General features: G+C 41.8%; 1 protein-coding gene across 5 annotated transcripts in view; it reads left to right on the top strand.

Moving 5' to 3' along the window:
- Positions 1-24,698, top strand: part of EZH2 (enhancer of zeste 2 polycomb repressive complex 2 subunit) — a 56,329-nt gene that overhangs the window by 10,285 nt on the left and 21,346 nt on the right. For 2 of the 5 annotated variants that reach the window (XM_043872207.1, XM_043872205.1), the window contains exons 2-3: positions 12,892-13,015; positions 13,571-13,699. In XM_043872207.1, the coding sequence (XP_043728142.1) occupies positions 12,899-13,015; positions 13,571-13,699 (246 nt within the window). In that variant the 5' untranslated portion in view covers positions 12,892-12,898. Of the gene's footprint in view, positions 1-12,332; positions 12,358-12,891; positions 13,016-13,567; positions 13,700-21,579; positions 21,759-24,698 lie in introns of those variants that run through there. The other 3 variants (XM_043872206.1, XM_043872210.1, XM_043872208.1) reach the window with 3 other exon arrangements.

Raw genomic sequence — 24,698 nt, 5'->3', positions numbered from 1 at the left:
ATGCAATTATAAACCAATCATTTTACTTTTGAAATTTATTGAAAGTCATACATTATAATTATTCTAAAAAAATATATAGCATTTGCTGAATGAGAAGATAGTTACCTGTTCTTTGAATATTATAAAAGATTCTATTAGGATGAATTTAATCATCTTTTAACAGTATGATGATCATCTAAAAGTAGTTGTGTTTCCTTGGCAAGTAGCTTTCGTGGATCTCCACTGCTTAGTGACTGAGATGAGCAAACAAACTGAGCAGCTTGTGATTTTTAGGACCTACCACTTGCCTTTTTCATAGATAAAGAAATAGGAACTTGGTGGAGTTAAGTAACTTGCCTGAATTCATACAACAAGGACAGAGGTCCCTTAGAGAATAGGGTTTTGCTGCTTCTAGGCTTCTTAGCTCAAATACTGACATGCTCGGTGCTTTGCTACTGTAGGCACTTATGTCGGTTTCTCTGGAGACTGAGAAATACTGGGCGTGAGTTCATATTACCTTCACAGGTGATTGTGATGCTTTCTGGCTGGCATTTGAGTTGTTCTGTGTACTTCTCCCATTCCTAAAACATCTAATGCTAATTATAAGCTGGTTCCCTGGCAGCTCAGAGGGTGAAGAATCTGCCTACAGTGCAGGAGACCCAGGTTCAATTCCTGGGTCAGGAAGATTCCCCTGGAGGGAGGAGGGCATGGCAACCCACTCCAGTATTCTTGCCTGGAGAATCCCCATGGACAGAGGAGCCTGGTGGGCTACAGTTCATGGGGTGGAAAGAGCTGGATCTGACTTTGTGACTAAGCACAGCACATGATGTTATGGTGATAAAATAATTAAATAGACAATTTACTTTGGTAACAAATACTGGAAATATCACTGGTTATAAGTAACACTTGAAGGGTTAGGCATTTCCTTGTACTTCAGCAGTATATTTCTATTTATCATAAACCTTAAGTATGGGAAAGTCATGAAAAGACTTAGAGCTCATCATGACCCCTATCTCTTTTACTTCCATGTTGGCCTGAAACTACTACATTTTTAAGCAAGAGAATGAATTTCAGGGTGGAGATGACCCCCAGGAGTTTCTGAAGGGTCTCTGAGGAGTCTTGTCCATGATCTAAAGAAATGGCACTGACAGACATTTTTATCCCCTTGTGGTGGACACGAACCCCAGTGCTGAAATCTCCAGGTAAGGGTTACTTGATTGTAGAACGCCTGGAAATTCTGAGAGAGCCTGTAAATACTTAGGGATTAGTAGTTTGAACTGCCAAGTCCATTTTATGATACTGTCTTCAAAATATGGAGGAAACTGGGGGACTTTTTCCTGGTGGTCCAGTGGTTAAGGCTCTGTGCTTCCACTGCAGGGGGCACAGGTTCGATCCCTGGTCAGGGAACTAAGACCCTACCTGCTGTGTGGTGCAGCCAAAAAAAAAGAAGAATATAGAGGGAATTTTGTTTGGGGATTAAGACATAAAGTCAGTGTCTCAGGTGACAATAGTATGTTGGCAGAATTGCCCGTGGAGAATTTCTAGGAAGGTATTGTAGCGCAAATCCCTTCTCTTCAGGCCCCAGAGCAGCCCATCTTTCCTCCAGTGTGAGGACAGGTCACTGTTGAGCACAGTTGCTGGTTTGCACGGATGGGCTCGTGCTGTGAGGGTGCCCTGGCGCCCTGCGCGGCTGACTAGTGTCAAGGCCTTGCAGAGTCTGGGTGGCAGAGTCCTGTCACCCGCCTAATGCTCACCGGGATAACTTACCTCAAGTGGGCTTCTCTGAAAACTTTCCCCAGCGTGTGTTGTTAAATGTGTACTGGGTGTTGGCTTATTTGAGACATGATTTAGAATAGACTTCCTCTAAGGAAGTATTAAAAGGAGTTTTGAAGAAATACGTGTCCCACGTCCCATCCTTGAATTACAGTGAGTTGTGTATCAGTTTTAATTTCTGGTGCATCAGTTTTTGTTCTGTTTCCTCTCCAACAGTGTCTCGGTAAACTGAATAGCACCTAAGAGAATGAAGGGATTTTAGCTCTTAAAAACAGGTTTTGTACAGTTTTCAAAGAGAACTTCACCCTTTAGATGTCAGTTTAGCTAATCAATCTGTATTATCTGTTGTCCAAGCAAACTGTTAAGACCTTTATGATAGTTCAGTTTTCCACCTGGTGTAAATTTATATGCCATTTCTTTTCTAAGACATGTCTGTGAATGGATAGGATTTTCGAATAACATAGGAATGGTGGTCTGTAGACCCCGGGGTTTAGTTTACTCTTCTGCTGAAAGGAAGATGACCTGACTTTTGTAGAAAATACATTACTGCAGAGTCTACTTACTCTTGCTGAAGCAGTTCAGTTAATGTTTTCTATCATTCACCTAAGATTGCTACATTACTGTAGTTTTCCTGTGCCTTTTTAGCTGGGCTCCAACCAGGGCTACTAATGGGATCTGAATTTTTAGTTTCCCTTATCACTAGTCCTGGCACATTTGGTTCCTAAAAACATATTGATACAAATGCTGTTCATAATACTTTTTCACCTGTAGTTGTATGTACTAGTGATTGTGTGACTATGATCTGCTGAAGTTTAGGCACTAAGGTGCCTGTTGTATCTTGCAAACTCGTGTCTCTTAAGTGTTTGGCACTTTCAGAATGTTTTATAAATTGATTTTGATTGGTGGATAGTACCTCTATTCCTGGCTTTCCCAAGTCCTTCAAAATGAAGTTTCAGAAATTTCTTTTTTGTAAATTTTCACAAGTCTTTTGGGCGGACTGTTTGGATGCAGCAGTAGTGAGCTTGTGTATTTTTGTTACTTTTTTCTCCCTTTTAAATAAAAACAGAGGCATGCTAGAAAGTGAAAAGGGACAAGATATTTACTTTTATCTTTCTCTTACGTGGTTAGGGCAAAGTGCCAGTGAGTATGTGGGGAGTTGGTCAGAAGAGTAGGGTTGTTCGGGGGAAGCAAAGCAGGGGGTTAAGAAGAGAAACGGTGATGAGGGATGATGCCTTCCTGCGAGGGTGAAGGGTAGGACAGACGGATGAAAGCAAGCAATTTAAGACAAATTTTGTTAATGTTAGTCCCTTAATTTGGCACAGATGTATGGCAGCCTTTCTTTTGTATTCTGTAGTTGACAGTTACAACGAAGTATCCCTCATTAAATATTTTTAACATAGATTTAAATTTTTTTAATTTATTTTTGGCAGTGCTGGGTCTTCGTTAGTTGTGGCAGGCAGGGGCTACGCTCGCTGTGGTGTGGAGGCTTCTCTCATTTCGGAGCACAGGCTCCAGGGCGTGTGGGCTCAGTAGTTGTGGCACGCGGACTTAGTTGCCTTGTGTGTGGCATGTGCGACCTTCCTGGACTAGGGATCAAACCTGTGTCCCCTGTATTGACGGGCGGATTCTTGAGCACCGAGTCACCAGCGAAGCTCTCACAGAGATTTTTTGTTTGCCTTTTTTTTTTAATTACAAAATGGTGATTTCTAGGCTTTCGTTCTTACAAACTTGTCTTTTAGGAAATATAATTTGAATATATGGCAGCTCCAGGCTGTCTGCTAGGCAGATGAAAAGCTGGGGTACTGTTGGGATTTCTGATTCACATGGTCTGGATATGCTTGTTCTCCAAGTGTGCTCTGTGGCCGCAGGGAGTGGGACTTCCCTGGTGGTCCGGGGGCTGAGACTGCCCTCCCAGGGCAGGGCATCAGGGAGCCAGATCCCACATGCAGCAACTAAGACCTTGATCCAGCCAAATAGATACTTTTAAAAAACAATTTTGGTAGTAATTTAAGATGTTACTTGTTGACATCTGCTCCAGTGGTGGAAGAGCAGTGGTAGATAAGGACTGTTGGCACTGTGGCACTTGGAGTTTAAAAAAAAAAATGTTTTTTTGAGAATGTGAAGTGAAGTGAAAGCAGTTACTAATTTTATATACTCTTGATCCTGAGTGCACATACCTAAATATTCTGTGCCACAGGAAAGGAATGTGCATATGGGGCTTCGACGCTGCCCGAGTCCGACGGTCTCTGGGAGCCGCACTTACGTGATGGAGCACCAGCTGCTTTTTTCACGCGGAGCCATTTTCACTTGAAAGAGGGGTTTACAGACAGTGATTATTCCAGCTTGGGTATGGGGCAGACGTTTTTCAACAAAGTGAGCCTGTCACTTGATGGAGAACAACTGACCATTATTTGTTGCCAGTGGCAATGTTTGAGTTTTCCAGCAAAAATTAGAATTTTTAGAAAACTTGGTATCTGTCATGGTGAGGTTGACAGCTTTTCCAATAAATACTTAAAGACTTTTCTGATGACATCAGTGGATTTAACAAACAATGATTTTTTGAAATATGGGAACTTATGGAAAATCTGCATAACTCAGTGGACCAGTGTTTTTCAAATTGAGGAAATGATATTATAAAGTCACGCATGGGTTAAAGATGCAGTCAAAGGAGACAGACCAATGAATTTTAATGTAGCAGAGTAGGAACGTTTATTGATACAATTTTAGATCCCTCATTGCAACTAATGTTTTAAGCAACAACCGCTGCTTACCAAAGGATAGAGGTTGTCTTGAGGAAAAGCAGCTGTGAGGTTGAATCTCACGCTGCTCTGGTCACTTTTCTCTTAAAACAGTTCTGGAGTAATGTCCGAGCATGAGATTGCCCATGAGCTCAGAAGCCATGAGGACGCCCTTCCCTGCTGTAGCCCAGTGTTTGTTTGGGAAGGGATCTTCTTCAACCAAAACAGCATGTTGGAGCAGATTGAGTGCAGAAGCAGATATGGCAATCCAGCTGTTTGCTATTAAGACAGATATTTAAAGAATTGGCAAAAATGTAAAACAGTACCCCTCATTAATTTTTTAAAAAAGGAAAATAGTTTTTTAAAAATAAAATGTGTTACATTAACATTTTATAATAACATTACATGTTATTATATTATCATGAGACAGACTTGCTATTGGTTTTTTTAATATGTTTTAAAACTTTCTCAGTTTTACATTTCTAATATGAAAAATATCAGTAGATACACCTTGTATAAGCTCAAGGTGTCCTAAGACCCTTTTAGCTCATGAACGGTGTCGTGTTTCCTTAGAACGTCCTGTCTGCGCTTTGTGCTGGCTGATTGCTATGTGAGTAATTAATGTCTCCATCTGGGTCTGCGTTCGGATTCTTAGTGGTTGCAGTGGCCAACTTAGGGAGTCTTAATCTCTTTTGCTCAGTTTTTTCTCCACCTGAGTGTATCAGGGTTTTAAATGTTAGAGTGTCTCTTGCTGTCTATTTTCTCCATTCACACTACTACCAACCCAGTCAGAAGTTCTTATCACTTTATTCCTAAATTACTTCAGTAACGCAGTTTCTAATATATTTTTCAACCTTGAATGTTGAATGCAACTGTTGGGTTTAGCTTTGACTTTAGCTTTATTTATATGCTCTCTAAAAATGTACAGATATAAACATCTTATGGTATCACCAAAGCAAACTGACAGATTAAATAGACAGTCAAATCAGCAACACATATTTAATGATGCTGTTTTGTTAACATGAATAGCCAATCTATTTCTTTAATTTGGCTTAATAATGCTAACAGAGCATGTATGTGTTATAAAGTGCTGTTAACGTTTAGTCTTTGTTTGTTCAGGATAATTGACCTAGTGGTTCACCTGAGCTGTGACACCTAGCAGTCCTTGAATGCCCGCTTGAACGCCACTTGGAGATTCTGTAGAGCTGTGTTGATCGCTGGAGCATTGTGGAGTCACTGAAGCCTGCTCTGGATAGATACGGACTCAGTTAGTTTTGGAGTCTTTACTGGAAAGTACTCTTGCACATTTTACGAGTGGGTTGGTGGGAACAGAATGCAGGTTGGTGAGCTCTGCGCCCCGTGGGCCTGTACCCCGCACTGGGTGCTGAGCGCCTCAGCAGGGCTCTGTGTTTGCTAGCCCCAGCGGACCTGGCTCACCTTACTTTCCTGTTTGGTTGGTGGTGTTTTTTTCCACAGCCCTCAACACCATCTCACATACTAAACATTTTTCTTTGTTTTTGATTTGTTTCCATCCCAATAGACTAAGTTCTGTAAGGTCATTGATTTTTGTCTGTTATTTATTTCTGAGCCTTCCGTTCTTAAAAGGGTACCTAGAATGTGCTAGATGTTCAGTAAATATTGAATAACTCGGTGAATGTGTATTGACACTTCTCTGTTAAAACTCCAAACTCAGATGCTCTTTTCTGTGATAGGTGTTTACTGCTATCTCCCAGCTGGGTCAGAGACATGCTTCTCTGTTCATCCTGAACAGGACTAGTTGTACACGACACCTGAATTGTATAGAACTGTTTGATTTCTTTGATCAGTATGTGTATAATCAATGGAACAATTACTTTCCTTGGTTCAGAGTCTGTATTTTTATTAATATAGCCTATAATATAGCCTATAGCCTATATTATCTTTTTAAGTAGACACCATCTTATAAGCTCATATGGAGATTCCCCCCCTCCCTTATATTACTCAAGTAATGTCTTTGTTTTTAAATAGTAGAATTAGATGTGGGAATTTCCCCCTCAAATTCCATCTGTGTATATTTTTTGTTTTTTCCTATTTAACATTTTACATAGCACTTTAATTTTTAATATATTTCTGTTCAGTTTATCATTTAAAAAAGGTGCTTTTAGAATGAAAACCTTTAGGTTGTTGTATAAGCTAATTTTCTTCTTTAAAAAAGAAACTTTATTTTGGAATAATTTTAGATTTCTGTAATCATGGTATATTTGTCAATAATTAAGAAACCATTATTACATTGCTGTTAACTAACCTGGAGACTCTATTTGGATATCACCAGGTGTCCTACTTAGTTCTTATTCTGCCGCAGGACACCAGGTTGCATTCAGCTGTCTCCTAAGTCTCTTCCCATCAGTAACAATTCCTCAGTCTTTCCCTGTTATCATAACCTAACTTATTGGTCAGGTGTTTGGTGGAAATACTCTTCAGTTTGGGTTGATACATTTTTAAGCGGCAACTGAAGTGACAGGCCGTGAGGTTGGGGGAAGATATGAGTACCTTCTGTATGTGTACCTGTATGTGGCAAGTGTCATGGGGTGCAGGCAGAGGGTGAGCTAATAACCCGGTCGGGGGTGTCGCTGGTTTCTGCACTGGGACCCTGCCCACCCCAGTTTTGAAATTCCGTGGAAGGAAGACTTGCCCCCCCCACCCCCATTTGCTTATTTAGCTTCCACGTCCTTCGCTCCTAGACTCATGGATACTTGTTAGTTTGGTTGTAATACTGTTGTGGTCCTTTGCAGCTAACACCCCTGCAGCTCTGGCCCCTGGGAGTCCTTCAGTCTGGTTCCTGCCTTTCCTCCTCAGAGTACTCCCTTCCTTTCTGCTGCAGGCCTTCCTCCTGGTTTCCTGGTCCCAGCCCTCGAACGGCCGTCTCCTCAGAGCCCGGCTTCCTTATGCCAGAGAATGGGATCCAGGGGAAGAAGACGTGGGGTCCTGCTCCTGGGCTCCATGGCCTGGGAAAGGCCCCGCCCGCCAGCTCACCCGGGGATGCTCTGCATCTCTCGGAGTTCGCACGGCTGTCCCCGATTCTGGTCCATCACCGTCTCTTCCTTATTTGGCCCTGGTTCCCCATGAGGAAATTGAGCTAGAGGACAGTGCTTCTGCCCAGTTCTTTTTGTCCTCAGCCTTCTTCTGTCCGGTTGAAACACAGATTTCCACAGTTTCCCAGGTGGGCTCCTTTAGCCCGCCTGTTTCCATGGGCCTATCTCCTGAGGTTTCAATTCACTTGGATCCGCTGTGTGGTCTGCATTCCTTCCTGAGATCCCTGGAATCCCGTTCTGTTCTTATTTACTTGCCTACAGCCTCCCATGTGAGAATGTGACTTTTCACACCCATCTGTCGTGTGACTTTTTCTCTGGGTGTTGTATCCTCCTCTCCCTCACCTGTGGGTGATGGTGGCAGGACCTCCCTGGTGCCGCGCCTACTCTGATGGGCGCTGGGCAGTGCCTGACCTGAGCGGGCTTCTCGGGACTGCCCTGTGACCTGGATGCTCCTCATGGTGTGAGGACAGGGAGGCACCAAGAGATGTGGGAACCTGGCCAGGTTCTCACACAGCTGGTTCTGGGAAAGCTGGGTCCAGCCCAGGGAGACTGGCTTTGCAGGCCGTACATGCGCCTCTGTTTAAGTTGTGGGTGGGACATGGAGAGCGTGCGGCCCACGTCTGTGCCCTGCGCCCATAACCGGCGCTGTTACGCACCAGGGCACCCTTCTGCCCAGCTGGGGCGGGCGGTGACATGTAGTAGTGTCTGCTCGTTTTCATGAATCCCCTGAATGGGGGCGCAGGCAGCAGCTCCGTGTGCCTGCCTCCCTGGACGCCTTGCTCCCGGTCTGCTTCTCATGGGGGTGTTTTCTGTGAAGCTCTTCAGGCATACGACCTACTTCCCTTTGGTAATTTTTATCTCTTACCAAGAGTTCACATCTATAAGTCTAAGTTCTCCTAATCCTAACCTACAAAATCTTGTTTACCATTAATTTACTTTTGAATTTATTAAAACAGTGGTTTTTAACTTAAAAAGATAAATAGGTGAGACTATATTACTATATTACCTATATTACTTTGAGCTGCCCTCAAAAGTGTTTTAAATATAAAAGCACTATTAAAGATTGGTGATTTTTCAAACTTGGCAATTTTCTTTAGGGAAGGACATTGAGAGTATTGCACTTGTAGTACTTTTAAATGTTGTTTGGATTTCACCTTCCTCAGTCGAGTCTTCAGTTAGGAGTCAGAGTTAACGCAATTAGGTGAGAAGGATAAGTAGTACACATAATGTATAATTTTCTTTAGATAAGTAGAAGCATAACTCAGCAACTGAGTAGATGGCAAATGCCTTGATGCAGCAAATCCTTTAGGAATGAAAAACCTTTTAAAGAAGGGCATCAAGGGCACCGAAAATGCCCAGGGAACCTTTTTTCTTTCCTTCTTTTTTTTTTTAAATTCCTCAGCTGAGTAAGGAGGGGCAGGAATGTTACCTTAGGTAATAAAGGCCCCTCACAAGTGGCTGAGGGCTGGACCTGATAGACAAGAATGAGATTCCTGGGCTGTGTGGCCTAGTCACTGCAGGTGGAGGTGTGTCTTGGTGTCTAAACCCGAGGGCAGGGGTGGAGTAGGTCTGCTCCTGGGCCCGCTGCTATGGACCCGGAGGACATGGGGCCAGAACCTGTCTTCTGTTCACTCACGCAGTACTAAGACTATACCTCAGATCCCTGCTGTGTCTCATGTGGCAGAAAGCCTAATCCAAAACAATTGAGGTTTGGTTGATTCATAAAACAGACTCTGAACTATGTATAATCTTACTTTAGTTTCTTTAATCTCTCTATTTGTAGTCCTGACAGGCTGTATGACATTGTATTAAGTTGTGGATGGTCCCCTGCCATACCCTGGTTTGTCTTTTGAATTAAAGCATATAACTGTCGTTTTAGTTTCATTGTATACAGGTGGACTTGAGCTATATCTGCTTTGAATAAGAAAAGCTGTTTTTTTTTTTTTTTCTGGAATAAAAATCATATTCGTGTCATTTCATCTATGAGACTAAACAGATCTTTTGAGTGAGAAATTTAAAAACTGGATTTCTCCCACATCCCCATCCATTTGGTAGCAAGTCATTTTAGTGAAATTTCCTTTCTGCTAATCCACGAGTACTCTGAGCGCTATCTTAGTTCTTACTGGGCTGAGATGTGGTGGGAAGGAGTCAGAAGGACTCATTTGTCTGCTTTCAGGGTGGGCAGGGGCTGGGGGAGCTCGAATTTGAAGGCTTGAAGGCTTCTGCCTGCTGGCCTAGAGGTGGGTGGGCCTGCCGGGATTGGGTGTCTGCAGCCAGCTGTGGGGGGTGCTGGTACCCAGTTTGTTTGGATGAGGTGTCTCAGGCAGGAGCAGCTTCCTTAAGGGAATCCTGGAGGCTCCGGGTTTTACGCTCAGGATCTCTTCACTTGTTGCAGGGCAGGAGGACCACAGGGCCCTGACCGCCCTGAGACTCGGCTTCTCCCAGGTTTCTCGTCATGGGGTGTCCCCCCCCCCTCCCGTGCTCAGCACAGCAGCCCCTTCCCTTCATGCCTCGTGGCACCGCGGCTCGTGACCCGCACATGTCACTAGACCTGCCTTTTGGTTTTATTGTTTGTTTTAAAATCTGTTTGTCAGGCATACAGCCAGGCCCTGGGGTTTTACAAAGGAGAAAAACTGTTCTTGAGGTGGAGGAACCTCCAGTGGGGGTGAAGTGGGGTGAAGAACATGAAAATGTGATTTTAATGTGTTGTCAGTGCTGAGGGAGGGAGCTTGTTTTATGTAAAACATCCTTCTAATGGTCCCTTAAGTTTTGTTAATTTTTTCATGGGTCTGCCTGTTTATCCCTATACTTTTGAGGAGCAGTCTGTATACTTTTATTTGTTATTCTAATTCAGAGGTCATGAACCTTATATTTGGATAATTTCCCCTTAAATGAATCATGATTTTCTTTTCCTGTCTATTGTGCATATTTACCAGATCATTCTGTGACTTAAAAACCTTCATTTTCATTATTTGGGAGAGCTTTGTGAAATTTATAAACGTGGATACGTATCCACACACGCCCTCTTACGGAGATGTTGGTTTCAAATAAGCTTTGAAGTGTCCTGTTGTTGATTGTGAGACTTGGTAGTTTAGTTACAGCCTTGGTTCTGTCTTGACAGACTCTGGAAGCTATTCCAGGGTTGAAAACATGAAGTGCTAACTGATGATGCCTTTTCACCACGACAGAAAAAATGCACCTTAAAGACTGTAGTGATAACTGTGCTGGACATCAGTGAGGACAAGAGCCATGCTCCCAGAGCAGGTTCATCGGACTCGGCACCACCACCGCCTGCTGGGGACCAAGAATTTGTGGAGGCGGTAGTGGTGATGAGTTTATGAGCTAATGAAGTGGTGATAATCCCTTTTTACCTGATATTTCCCCCTTTTGGGTAGGCCTCTGAAGTGCCAAATATCTGAAAATGATTTGCATAGAATCACCTGAGCCTATCTGTTGTCTTAACCACAGATATGAAAGCAAAAAATTGCCACAGAGTCACTTTTTAAATAGAGCTTTAGCTTCTCCCAGACTCGGGCGTCCTTTGGCCTGGCCTCACCTTCTTCCTCATTTCTTCCTGGGGTTCTTCATTTCTGCCAAGCTGGAGTCAGCTGTGGAGGTTAGTCTCCTCAGCTCCCAGGAGTGTTCCACTCAGCACCCCAGGCAAGGGCGCACTTTGAACCTTTTACAGGACTCATCCTATCTCTGATCTCACTCAGCTGTCTTTATCTGAAGTTCTGAAATCTCTTCATTCTTCTCATTCCCTCAGTTCTTGTGGTTGGGCTCTTCACCTGTTTGGGGTGCCTTTGTCTGCAGGGTCTGCCGGCGACCCCTGGCTCCTGCTCTTAGCGCCTGCTCTCTGTGCTTTTGAAATCGCCTCAGCTGTGAAGGTTGAGTTGTCACTTTTCTGCCCTCCTTCTACCCCTCCTTACTTGACTCCCCCACCCTCAACCCCAGTACTTTTGCGTGTTTATCTCATATTGTAAAGTCTGTTCTTTCAGGCCTTCCTAGGTGGGCTATAAGCTCCACAAGGCAGGTTCTGTGTTCCATTCATCTTTGTATGTTCATCGTCCAATTCTTACTAGTCATTTATCACTTGCTCTCTTTGCTCCTCTTTCAGCCTGAATCATCCACCATTGGCGTTGTCTGTCGTGGCTTGGTGGTGGAATATTCCTACAGAAAGTTCCACTGACCTCTGGACTCCTTTTCTTTCTCTGATTCCTCTCCTTAGGCATTTTTCTCTGTGCCTGAGGGCTGTATGTAAACAGGTGCTGAAACTGCTCAGTTACTCAGGCCAGAAAGCCGCCTCCGCAGACTGAAACCCTTCCCTTGCTGTCCTCCCCAGTGGGCTTGTACGAGCGCGCCCCCCGCCCCCCCCCCCCGGCCACGCCTCTGCCTTTGGCTCTCTTGCAGCCCCTTCTGTCACTGCTGCAGCCAGCGGGCCCCTCCACAGTGGACGTCTTCCTTCCACTTGACTCAGAACCCTCCATGACTTCCTCTGTGCCTAGAGAAAGTAGAGCCCAGATCCCCAGCGCGGCCCCTTTGCGCCATCCGACAGAGGACTGTCCTTCTAATCTTTTGAAGATACAAGTACAATTCTAGCACTTTGAGAAAATGTTCTAGAAGAGGACACTTGTTAGACTCTGTAGTGTGAACTGGACACCTGGTGGGCCGCAGGCTGAGCCCATGCCGCACCTAACGGGCTTCCAGAGCCTCTGAGTCCCTGCCTTCTCTGGGAGGCCGCATGGGAGGAAAGGTGGCCACAGGTAAAACCACAGCCTTGCATCGCCATGTTGAAGGTGAGAAGCATGGTTGAAAGTGCATGTAGGGGGAATACTTTAATTTGTACCTGTATCATATATTGTTCTGTATATTTTCTACCTTTAGTGCTGTATGCAGATTTTACTTCTTTTTTGGATTTCTCTTCCAGTCATTTATTTGTGCCTATATCAGCTAATTTAATGATGAAAAACTTAGAACATGTGTCTACATTTTTATTTCACTCCACAAGTGTGAATCTCATAGCTCCTTACTGTGTATAATTAACTCCTGTAATGGGTCTTGTTTTGGTAGAATGACTGCAGTTTAGGAGTGGAGTATCTGTATATAAAAATGTCTTTGAAAAGTTATGTTAAATAAAAATTTATACCTGGAATGAAATGTTTTTAAGGACTTCACAACCCAGAACAAGTGAGCACCCTTCTTGCAAATACCAAGAGCGTAATTATGTGTCATTTCTTTAGTTGGTGGTTAGTTTGCTGGGGGTTAAAACACAAGTGATCATATTCAGGCTGGTCAGATCAGCAATTTTAATATGAAACCATTGCTTTTAGAATAATCATGGGCCAGACTGGGAAGAAGTCTGAGAAGGGACCAGTGTGTTGGCGGAAGCGCGTAAAGTCAGAGTACATGCGCCTGCGGCAGCTCAAGAGATTCAGGCGCGCTGACGAAGTCAAGGTACCCTCTGCCTCCTGGGAGCACGCGGCACAGCCCTCAAGATAAGCTTTAGTGTGAGAGGGAAAGTGGCCTTTTTACTGTAAGAGACATGGAAGCTTGGAAGTTGAGGTCCTTGGTCTGTCTTAACTAACATAAAAACATACCATGCGCATAGTGAAAGGATAAGTTTTTAGTCTAATTCAGCCTACTTGGCTGTCACCATCTTTTCAGTATAGCTTTGTGCACTGCATGACAAGACCTAGGATCCAAGCATAAAGGGGTGTTTCATGGTACTGTGTTCCTGAAGTCTTTGTAATTAAAAAAGATATGTACACAGTTGACAAAGGACAAAAATGATTTCTTGTTCCCCTTCTACTCTCAGTAAAATAATAGATGTTGTGTTTTTGTATTATTTGAATGTGGGAAGCCACATTTTAGTGTAAAATCCGTATGCTTTTGAAGGAATATCCCTGGTACTTTTGACAAATTATGCAATTTTAACCTTCATTAGAGATGTTGCAAATTTTCTAACAATGAACAATTTCTTTTCTTCTCTCCTTCATTTTTTCTTAAAAGAGTATGTTTAGTTCCAATCGTCAGAAAATTTTGGAAAGAACAGAAATCTTAAACCAAGAGTGGAAACAGCGAAGAATCCAGCCTGTGCATATCCTGACTTCTGTGAGCTCATTGCGCGGGACCAGGGAGGTTGGTGAACTCATGCGCTGTTCAAATTATCAGTGCATTTTGGTTTTTGCTGTTGGAATGTTGGTTGGTTATTGAGAGGGAACCATTGACCTCGGATGTCCCTTGTTTTATTGCTGTTTCTCTTTAATGTGCAACTGCTAATGGCTTCTAGTTATTCCTGTAACAGAGCTCTTATGTTTAGAATTCTACTTTCACTGTTATTAGATAGATCCCTAGACTTTATAAGACTATTCATTAAAAAAGAACTTAAAATACTCTTAAATGTCCTCATCAGATCAAAAGTTAGAGCACGGCTTTCTGACCCACACTTTTCTTTTTTTTCTCCCCCTTCTTATGAATTAGCCATGCTGGAAGAATGTTTCTTTTTCATGCATACTCATGGAGTTAACAAGCATTTTATAACACATTTTGTTTAAATTCTAAGGCTCACTGGGAATTTCAAAACTTGGGGTTGAGAGGTCAGAATTTCATTTGTTAATAGCATTTTTTTGGATGAATGAAGTAGATCTTAATCACTCCAAAAAATTATTGTTTTCCAAGGAAGGCAGTAAATCTATGGTAGGTTTATAATGAGGTACCACTTTAAAATGTAGTAGTAGCAAGATGAAGAGAAAATGGCAGAAACTTACACAGTATGAACCAATCAGTAGGATTTTGGTTAAGTTGTTTCAACTTAAGTGCCAGTTTTATACAGGAAGACATGGCATATGATAAGAAATGCTACCTGAACGGGCATGGAAGCAGAGGGAAGAAAGTGAGATGAAATTTAAATTACACCACGGAGTAGATGATTGTTGACCTGGGTGTCTAAACATGGGATGCATTTAAACAATGGAATGAATTTGTTCTAAAATGATGTTTTCAACGAGTAGACATTTTTAATATGGTATTATGATAATTAAGCAGTAATTTGCTGTCATATGAGGCCTGTTGAGGTCATGTGATGGACTGGCTTCAAGGACTGGTCAGTGCTACAGATATGGTCCTAGAAGTGGTTTTAGTGATGATGTTCATGGTCTTGATGGTGAAAAATGGCTTGGGATGATTCTTAGTTATTTATAAATTTTGTCGGGTGACAGCTCTTTAAGCTCTGATTTGCAGTTGTATAAAATGTATTATATGAAAAAAAGTATTAACACCTTCCAGTCACATGGAACAGGTCAGGACCTACGCGTTGAGGTAAATGACTTATTAATATGTACTTACTACTGTACATATGTAAATAAAGTGCACTAAATATTTTGTAACTGAAGGTGAAGGAGACCCCTTCTGTGCTGGTGAGAACACCCTCGAAGGGTCAGGGTGTGGCCTCTCACTAGCTCTTTGGCAAGTTTTGTCTGGTGATGTTCTGAAAGTGTTGAAGTGAAGGAAAAAGAAACCTCTGTTTTTTTCTCCCCAGAGAGAAAAATCTTAGAAATTTGAAGAAATAAAGTAGGAAATGCATGGAACACTTGTTTTTGCCACCCATTACAAATCTCAAAATGCTGCCAAAAGCCCGGCCTGCCTTGATAATAAAAGTCGCAGCAGTGGTGATTTCTGGCAGGGCACTAGGTCTGTTGTGATTTGATCACTGTGATGGCTGTGTTGCCCCTTTTCCACTCCCGGGTGAGGAAACGTAACTTAGAGGGCTTAAAGTCAGTTTCCTTGCTCTAGTGATCTGATGTGGGCCTGAAAGAGTACTCTTTGCTCAGACACATTAAGAAATTATTGAAGTTCGTTATTTATGTACAACTGGAATTGCTCATGATACAATTTTTGGTGTTAATCAAAGAGTATAGTTTATTCAAATGAATATTTACTAATTGAATTTTGCTTTTAATTTTGTTAGTAGAGATAAAAGTCATTGAATGTAAAGATACCTAACTTTTTATTGAGCTTATGGGACAAATGGTAAGAAGAAATTAGTATTTTGATAAAAACAAGTGGTTTTTAAACTTAGTACTCCATACTGGTTGAGAAGAAATATTTTCACAAAATAGGAAGGAAAAGGAGGAAAGAAACCCCTAGCCTCAGGGTTCAGGGTTTGTTGCCTGGAGCTCTGACCTGGTCAGGCTCGCTTGTTTTTGAGCGTCTCTTGACAGCTGATTCTGCTTCAAATGATTCATCTTATACTCCTCCTAGCCACCCACCCCCTTTAAAACCGTCATCACTGACTTTTGGAAGCTAAAGATTTATATAGTTTGTGATAAGCTTTTCGGTGTTATTATAGTAAGTAATAGAACTTCAGGGCTGGAAAGGACTTTAATGATCTCTGTCTAGTCTCCTTACTTTTCAGATAAGACTCTATCTCTGTTTAGTTTTTCTTCAGTTTGAGCATTTCCAAAATAGATCAGTTTCTTTTTTATGCTTTGAAAGTTGGAGTCAACTAGGTCAGAAGCAGGGAGAAAATAGGTAAGTTAGCCTATTTTGCAAAGACTTTCTTTGCAGTAGGCTTGAAGGCTTGGCAGAATTTGGGACTGCCCTGTTGACCCAGACACCTGAAAAATCTGTTTCTTTGAACATTTGTTAAGTGCTGTTGTGACACTGCTTTAATTAAGTCCTTATCTTTATAAACTCATCCTTTATAAGAGGGCTGTCTTCAGTTTAAGTTCTTGGAGCATGATGATGATTCACTGACAGTTTTCAGTCATTCACTCAAATACTTTATTCCCTTTTGTACTTGTAGAAGGTAGGTGATACGCTCAGTTTTAAAATGACCAATTTTATCTAGGTTATTTTAGTAAAGAAAATCTGACAAGGTTACTTTCTGATCTGATGAAGTGACTTGGGTTCAAGGAGCCCTGCAGTTGACCTGCAGCCACATCTTTAGTCTGCTGTTTTCCTTCACGAGTGCTTTTAGGAGACTCGCGGCTCGTGTTGAAGTTGCAGAACCTAAACTGTTGCCCACAGGATTTTAGTACAGAGTATGTCTGTTTTTTCTTTTAGAAAATACTCCTGATTTCTTGAAGATAGTGACTATAATATATATACTTTACATTTATTTCCTTTGCGCTTCAGTTTATCTTTTTTTAAGGAGCGCTCAGCATAAAAATGTTATTAAATGATACTTACAGGCCAAGGGATATACACCATATTGCTGTAACATGTGGCTGTTTATCAAAAACTTCTTTCTTGGTAACATCATTACTTTGTCTTATCAGTCAGTAAAGAACTCTATCTTCTCTAAGCCTGTATGTTAGTGGCCATGCTCTGTAGTGTGTCTGTTTTTCCAGTTTTAATGAAGAAGCTGGTTGAGTTCCTCTTGCAGTTCTTACTAATGCATTTCTTTTTGTACGTTTTCTGTTTCTTGCTAAAAACCACAAGGCACTTTTCCTCTTCATTGATTCTTCATATCAAGATTTTTTTTTTTACTTGTACAAGTTGTGACTGAAAGGGAGGCTTTCTCAAATGATGTCCATCTTCTGGGCAACTGGTGTGATTGGTGTAGTAGTTTAAAAATATCCTGCCAATATGCATTTTTAGATTTCCAGGAGAATGTAGTGTTCTTGTAAGAATTCTGTGTCTTGTTTACTTATGAAAGGAGTGGGGCTTCTTAAGAATGTTTAACATACAAGCAGCATCAGAAGGACCCCCAGGTTCTCACATTCTTGGAGAACTAAAAGTCTACTGGACTTTTCAATACATATAGGTTTGCTCTTCCTAGTGATATCTTAGAATTTTAAGTTCATCACCTGTCACTTGATATTCGCAAATGAATTTTTTTTGTAGGGGGAGGCTTCTCTTGTAATGCAGGACATATGAGTTCTTTCATGAGTTTGCAGTTTGGGCTTATTTTTTATTGAAGGGGAAGAAACTTGTTTACCTGTAAACACTTGACTGCATCATTTATTGACATGGTCATGTACTTTTGTCAGTTGATTGTAAATAGAAATTACTGTATGCAAAGAAAAATGACATGCTGGTGTACCCAGTGTGTACTGGCATCTTGTTACTCCTCACTCCAGCGCAGTCGCGTGCTTTCTCTCCTTTGTGAACTTGAGCGTTAGAGGACCAGTGTGTCCTGCTCAGCATTTGAGCAAGTGTTCAAGGAGCTGGGCCCTTTTTCTCATGTCTTAGAGAGAGGTGAGGGGTGCTCCCATGTGAGTGTCTTGACTCTCAGCTTGAGCATATCCGTCCTTTCTTGTTTCCTCAAGGAACTGGTTTCTAGTTGCTTTCTGCTGCTGTCTGTCTCTCTTAACCCTTAGTTGGTTGAGTCTTGTATTAACTCTGCCAGTCCTTCCTGCCCATGTAACTTTTTCAAATCATGACAGCCTTCGCTTTCTTTCTGGCTTTCTTTCAGTGGAACTAGATGGGACGTTACTTCAGTAACCATAAGGAGGTGTTACTTTTCTTTTGAAAGGAAGCTAATATAAGCATTTTATGCTTTACAAAAAGACCATTTAAAGAAAAGAAAGATCACGTATGTTGTTTGAGTTTCTATTTTATTATTGTATATTAAAGATATATACTTACGTTTGAGTTCATATTTGAAACTTAAGATGATATATCTTAACTTTAAAAGTGAACTTTTCAAAAATATCAAATATTTATTTTGTGATCTGAAATAAACTAGCAGAAGTTGTGTTTAATTAGCAGAAGTTGTGTTTAATTTGCTGTTTTTCTGTGAGAACACTGTATACAGTTTGGGTTTTAAAAATTGTTAAATTGATTATTACAAAGATCAAAGTCTCTTCTCAAAATGCAAAACCAAATTTTGACAATTGTCTTAAAAACAAACAGAATGAACCAAAGCCCAAAGAAATGCTTGTCTAGTCTACAGTGTTAAAAATTGTTTATTGCTCTGAAGAAATAACACTTTTTAGGCCTGGAACTTCTGTCATAATTTAGCTTGATATTATGGATTGACAAATCCACTGCTTAGGATTCTGTTTTGTTTGCTCTTACTAGATTTTGTAAAAGTATATAATTTGAGTACCTTTTGGGAGGGATGGGTAGATTTCATGAGCTACCTTGGCAATTGATAAGGTACTTTCTTACCAGCTAATGTGAATATCTGTGTGTTGTTAGTTGCTCTGTTGTGTCTGACTCTTTGTGACCCCATGGATTGTAGTCTACCAGAGTTCTGTCCATGGAATTCTCCAGGCAAGAATACTTGAATGGGTTGTCATTCCTTTCTCCAGGGTATCTTGCTGACCCAGGGATCGAACCTGGGTCTCTTGCATTGCAAGCAGATTCTCTACCATCTGAGCCACAGGGAAGCCCCCGGGAATATCTGTGGGTTAGTGAAATTTTGTAAAAATCTTTTTCTTAATTAGGAGATCATTATAAAATATTAACTGTAAAAATTCAAGTAACACAGAAATATATGAAACAGGAGACAAAGGACCCTGTAGTTGAACCCTTGTGATTGTGATTCTTTCAGATTTCTTTTTCTGTAACATGTTAGTAATAATGATGATGTATTTTATTTAAAAAAAATTATTCCCAGATAAAACATGTCTGCTACTTGGGGCCGTCACTTTACAATTCTTCACCAGTGCAAGTGCCTGGTCCCGTGGCTTTGCCATAATTGATTGCCCTGTTCATAACTGATGAACACTTAGGTTTTTATTTTTTCCTTTTGCAGTTAGCATTTCTGTGAGTATTCTTCTTACACATCTTTTGAGTAAGTTTGTAGGAAAAGTTTCTAGAAATGTTTTACTAGGTCAAGAGGATATGTGTACATAACATTTTAATAGATGTTAACAAATTGATCCCGAAAAGTTTTTTGTTTACACTCTTCACCAACTCATAATAGTAGGGCTTTCTCTGTTTTCCCAACGTAAAATGTTAACCTTTGTCAGTGTGATAGGTAAAACACTACTGCGGTTTGCTTGCCTTCCTTTTTTCAGCAAAACTAAGTATCTGTTGTTTGTTTTTATTTCTTTTATGAGTTGGCTGTTATGGGCTCAGATCTTTTAAAATTGGGTTGAACTTTTTCTTATGATTTTTAAGGACTTTATATTATAAATACTAGGTTTTAATCTGTTCTGCAGATCTTTTTCTCCCCATTTTGATGTTATTTCTGATATATTTTGGTTGTACAGAAGTTTTAAATGTATGTGTAGTTAATTAGAGTTTCTTCTTTTGATTTTTGTGTTTCTTTAAGGCTGACAAAGCCTTTCTTCACTTCAAGATGATAGATTACCCATCTTTCCTTCTAGTTCTGTTTTCATTTTTGTGTTTTAACATCATTTACCCTATTAGGAGTTTCCTGTTGTATAAAGAGTAAGTGGGGAGATTTCGTTTTTGATTTTTTTCTGTTTAGCTCTGTTGTTTTAGCGTCATTCACTAAATGATGAATCTGTGAGCAGCTGGGGGGAGTCATGCTTCTGTTTTGCAAAGATCAGCAGAGTTGGCCTGTCTGGCGGCCACGGAGCAAGCTCGGCACCTGAGCGCAGAGCTCGCGCTTCTGAGACCGAGGTCCTGGGACTGTCCTGGCTCCACTTCAACCCCTGCTGCCCCAGCTGATGGAAACCTGCTTTATTCTTTGTTCTGCTTCTTAGTTTTTCTTTTCTTTCCTTTTTTTTTCAGTGATAGAAGTGATCTTTATTTACCTCTCATAGGACCCTTACTGAATTAGGTACTTGAGTTTGCCTCTCACGGACAAGCAGGACTCTGGTTACCTGCCTTACACGCTGTGTTGGGTGTTTTTGTGGTCCTGCCAACTTTTGTCCTGTGACTGTTAATTGTTCTGCTTCTGATCTGTAGGATTTTAGCGGAACTGCAGATTAAGAGGGGACTATTTACCCTTACAGCCCCCTTCAGACTCAGACCAGAGTTGGGTTTCTAACAGTTACTATACTAACTAGGTTTACAGATCTGTGGTCTCCTCACTCAGGAGCTCAGATGCAGGGAGGAGCTTTAAGGTCCCAATATCCTGCCATTGCCCTTCACAGGTAATGTGAAGGTAATTGTTGTTACCTGTTCTCTGTGAGATGCTATATATGCCCCCGTGTCCCGCCCAGAGGATGCTTGTAGGATGACATCTTTCTGTTCTCAAGTGAGCTCAGAGCAGGAGCCTCGTGTCGCTAGGCGGAGCTTCTCCTCTAGTCTGGGCGGCTCTGCAGCACACATATTCAGCACCAGAACAGGAAATAATTTACAGTCTGGTCTGAACCACTCTTGTATTCCTTAGCTCCCACGACCTTGATTAGCTGCTTTTATTAACTGTAAAGGTCTTTGTGTCAAGATCTCATCAGGATGTTTGATTTCTGACCACCCTTCCCTCCTCTAGCCACCCTTCTCCTAATCCTTCTAACCCCTGTTAGGAGCTCACTTCTGCTGTGAGCTTTTCTTGACCCAAACTTGGTACTTAACCTCATTCCAGTTTTCTCTTCAGTACTTCCTTCACATGAAAGCAGTCTGAAATTAAGTTATGTACACTATCATTTTCACCAGAGGGCTAGCTAATTTAAAACTTGGTGTATCATCTTGTCTCTGCTGAAACCGTGAGGAATATGAGTAGTTTCAGAAATCACCCTCAGCTTTCCCCTGGAGTTGGGTGGCAGCCAATACTTTCTTTCCTGCACTTTAGATGTGAGACAGTCCTTATTGTTTTCGCTCGGAAAAGCTAAAGGATATTAGACAATGTCAACAGTTCATTGTGTCTCTGGCTTGAATTAAGGGGACCAACCAGGATCCAAGAGTATTTTTAACTTGGTTAACCGAGTGTATTTTTTCCCCTCACTGTACGGAAGCTGGCCTCAACCCTCCTAATGTAAAGACTGTTCAGAGTCCGGACGGCTGTGGCCATGCCCTTTGGGACGTCCCACTGTAAGAGGGGGAGTCATACCTGCCTCCTAGGGTAGTGGTGAATTTTAAAGAAGTTAACTTTGGTAAAGTCTAGCACAGTGCTCGGCACGTAGTAGGGTGTGTTAATTTCTTTCCCTTCCCTGCAGGCCACTCACCTGCTCTTCCCTCTACGATTTTCCATAACACAGTTTTTACTTGGAACCAGCCTTCTGCCAAGAGTCTCAGTTTGGTTGTGTACTCCTACAACTCCTATTTTTGGCTTGACTTCCCTCTCCAGCTCCCAGTGGTCCAGCCACACAGTCGCCTATTGTACCAGCTGGTTGATGTAAGTCTATCCATCCTCAGAGGAACCTGGTCACTTACCAGTAAGCTGTGTTTCTCTGAAAATGTAGCATCCTTGATAACTCATGTAGTCATCTTCTTTCTTTACCATCGTTGATGGATTACCTGCAACAGCTTCCTTGTGTGATCCTCAAGTTGGACCTAGAATTAGAGAATTTCATTGGTTGATATATAGGTCTCCTAGTGAGTTCCTGAGCCCAAGGCTTTGATGAGGTAAAAGGCTGTGGAGACCCAGGAGGTCAAAGTCCTATTCAGTCCTCTGAGTGATGTGAGACTTGATAACAAACTGTCAAGGATGATACATTTTCAAAGAAAAAAAGTTACTGGTAAGTAACTGGGATTTTTGAGTAATTTTCCTGTAAGTCAATGAATAAGAATTCCCAAACTTGTTTTACCAGCAAATGCTTTTGCATTTGAATATTATTTCATAAACGAAAGGGATATGGTTTTTAGTTAATAGTTAAAGAATGGGATAGAGTTTCTAGAGATAATGCATAGATAACGAGGTGGGTATAGACCTTCGATTTGTTACTTAGGTGTTTTCGTAGCTTTAAAAGAAATGGAAGTCGAAGTCTCCATCGGGGAAAAGTCAGCAAATGCAGTCGGTTCATTCCGGGAACATTTTTTGAGTGCCTACTCTTTTTTGAGACACTGTGCTGAGTGTTGTTGCGAGGCAGACGTAGCACCACGCGCTGTCGCAGCCACTTCTGCCTTCAGAGAGCGTATCTCCAGCCCCTTGGTAACACTGAGGGCTGAGAATTGAGGTCTAGGTGGTAGGGTGTGGCAGGTGTGGGGGGAGACAGCACCTAGTGCTGCAGCCTCTGCCATCTCATTTTCTGCGCTTCTCTAAGCTCTGTGTGTTCACGGGGACGTGACCTCGTTCAGTGGACTCAGCATCCTTACGACGCCGGGCAGCCCGGCGGGGCGGGGCTCGTGCCCCTCCCGTCTGGTGGTTGAGTAGGACACGCAGCTCTCCCTCCTCCTCTGAGTGTGACCTTGGGTTTGCCAGAGTTGGAGAGGCAGCCGCTCCCCCTTGTCCCCCAGGCTTTAAAGGGGACCAGTCTTCTGAATTAAAGTCACTGAATTAATTTGCCTCCACCACGTGTAAAACAAAATTCAAAAACTCCAATTTGTTTTGCAAGGACTGAAATTGTTTTGAACTTAAAACCGCTGGACAGTGTATATCACTTTATTCTGTAGTTTCAGCCATTCTTTGCCCCACTGTTAGCTGGTTAAGTAACTTAAGAAGAAGGAATGAAGATGTGGTAGGAAGAGGGGAAGAGGAGGAGGTGGGGGAGAAGATGCTCGGCGTATAGCACCCATGGCACGAGCATCCCGGGAAGGGCTGGAGTGAGTGTACGGACGAGGCTCCCGGGTGTAGCAGTCAGACTGAGGCTTCCATCCTGGCTTGGCAGTTGACTGTCTTTCTGACCAGGCAAGTTATTTAACTTCTTTGCACCTCAGTTGCCTCCTCATGGTGCAGTCGCGATGCCAAAGGCTAAGATGAGGAGTGGTTACGATAATGCACATGAAGCTCTTAGCACAGTGCCTGCAACATAGTACGTGCTCAATAAATGTTAACTGCTCTTATTACTGGACGGATGCATGAGGGATGGTATCAGAGGCCAGGGGGGAGACGGGGAGGATTGCGGGTTCTGGGGCTTAGTCACTGTTCACACTGTCTCACTTACTTGAGCCATGAGCTCTCTAGTGTCACCTTTGATCTTTGCCCTTTTGGAAAGCAAATTAATGGATTAACCACTGTCACAGTTTTTCCTAACTGTTCTATCTTTAAACCTTCCCTTCCACTGAGGAAGGAACTGTTTTTGTGCTGGGTGACTGTGACTATTGGAAGATTGTCCTCCTGGCCTGAGGACATGCTGAGGGCCAGGTGGGCCTGGAGGCCAAAGACTTCCACTCTGATTTCACCAAATCTAGCCCTGCTATTTTTAAATCTTCTTTGATAAAAATGAAACACTTAATAATTATGTGTGTCGTATAGATATGACTTTTTTGGTTTCATTTTACTACTTCAATTCTACTTCTTTTTGCTCTGTTTTCATGGATTATTTGTCAAGGGCATTTTTGAGATGGCTCTGGAGACCTGACCATGGGTTTTGGAGCTCCTTAAGAGAGGCTGGATTCCTAGACAGGGTGAAGTGCTGTGGTCTTTGGACACAGATCTTTACCGTATTTCATCAAGTGAAAGATGCAAACTTCTAAACATTTTAACATCTGAAACTGGCATGCATCTTAGAGTCACTATGATAAAGTATTGTGTTATAGTTTAATTGGCAACATTATTTTCTTAATGATACAGAAGGTAATGATGTGCTTTAAAATTCATGTCATTGTAAATTGGATGAAATACGGTATAATGTTTCAGGGAAATATACGCACTTAACTGGTATTAGAGATGTGGTATCCTGACAGTGTGTGTATTGGGTAAGAAGAGGGACTCCAGAGTCAGACTTTCTGGGCTTAAGTTCTAGCCCTGACTCATGTCTGACTTCGGGCCAGTTATGTATCCTTTCTCTCAGTTTTCTCACCTGTAAAATGGGCACTAAGAATAGTCCCCATCTTACAGCGCTGTGATGAGGACTGATATGAGACATGTTAAGTGTTTAGAATAGTGCCTAGCACATAGAACGTGCTTAATGACATCAGCTGTTGTTATTAATAGTTTATGGATTACACTTCTGCAGAATTAATTTGAATCCATTTTGTTGTGATTGAAACTCACATCTACTCCCTTTTATATTAGTGTATCATCTGATAATATCAGCAGACACTTGACTTTTTAAAAAGGGAAGGTAAAGATAAAGGTGAACCTAACAAGTTTCTAAATTCTTATTTAGTAAGATTTATGTTATTGTTTCATGTGGTTGAGATGTAAGCAAAATTAAGCAGTGAGGTAGGAAAT

The sequence above is a fragment of the Cervus elaphus genome, chromosome 18 (assembly GCF_910594005.1).
Source record: "Cervus elaphus chromosome 18, mCerEla1.1, whole genome shotgun sequence".
NCBI classification, from domain to species: domain Eukaryota; kingdom Metazoa; phylum Chordata; class Mammalia; order Artiodactyla; family Cervidae; genus Cervus; species Cervus elaphus.
The sequence above is the reverse complement of the archived record's forward strand: the minus strand, read 5'-3'. Positions and strand labels throughout refer to the sequence as shown.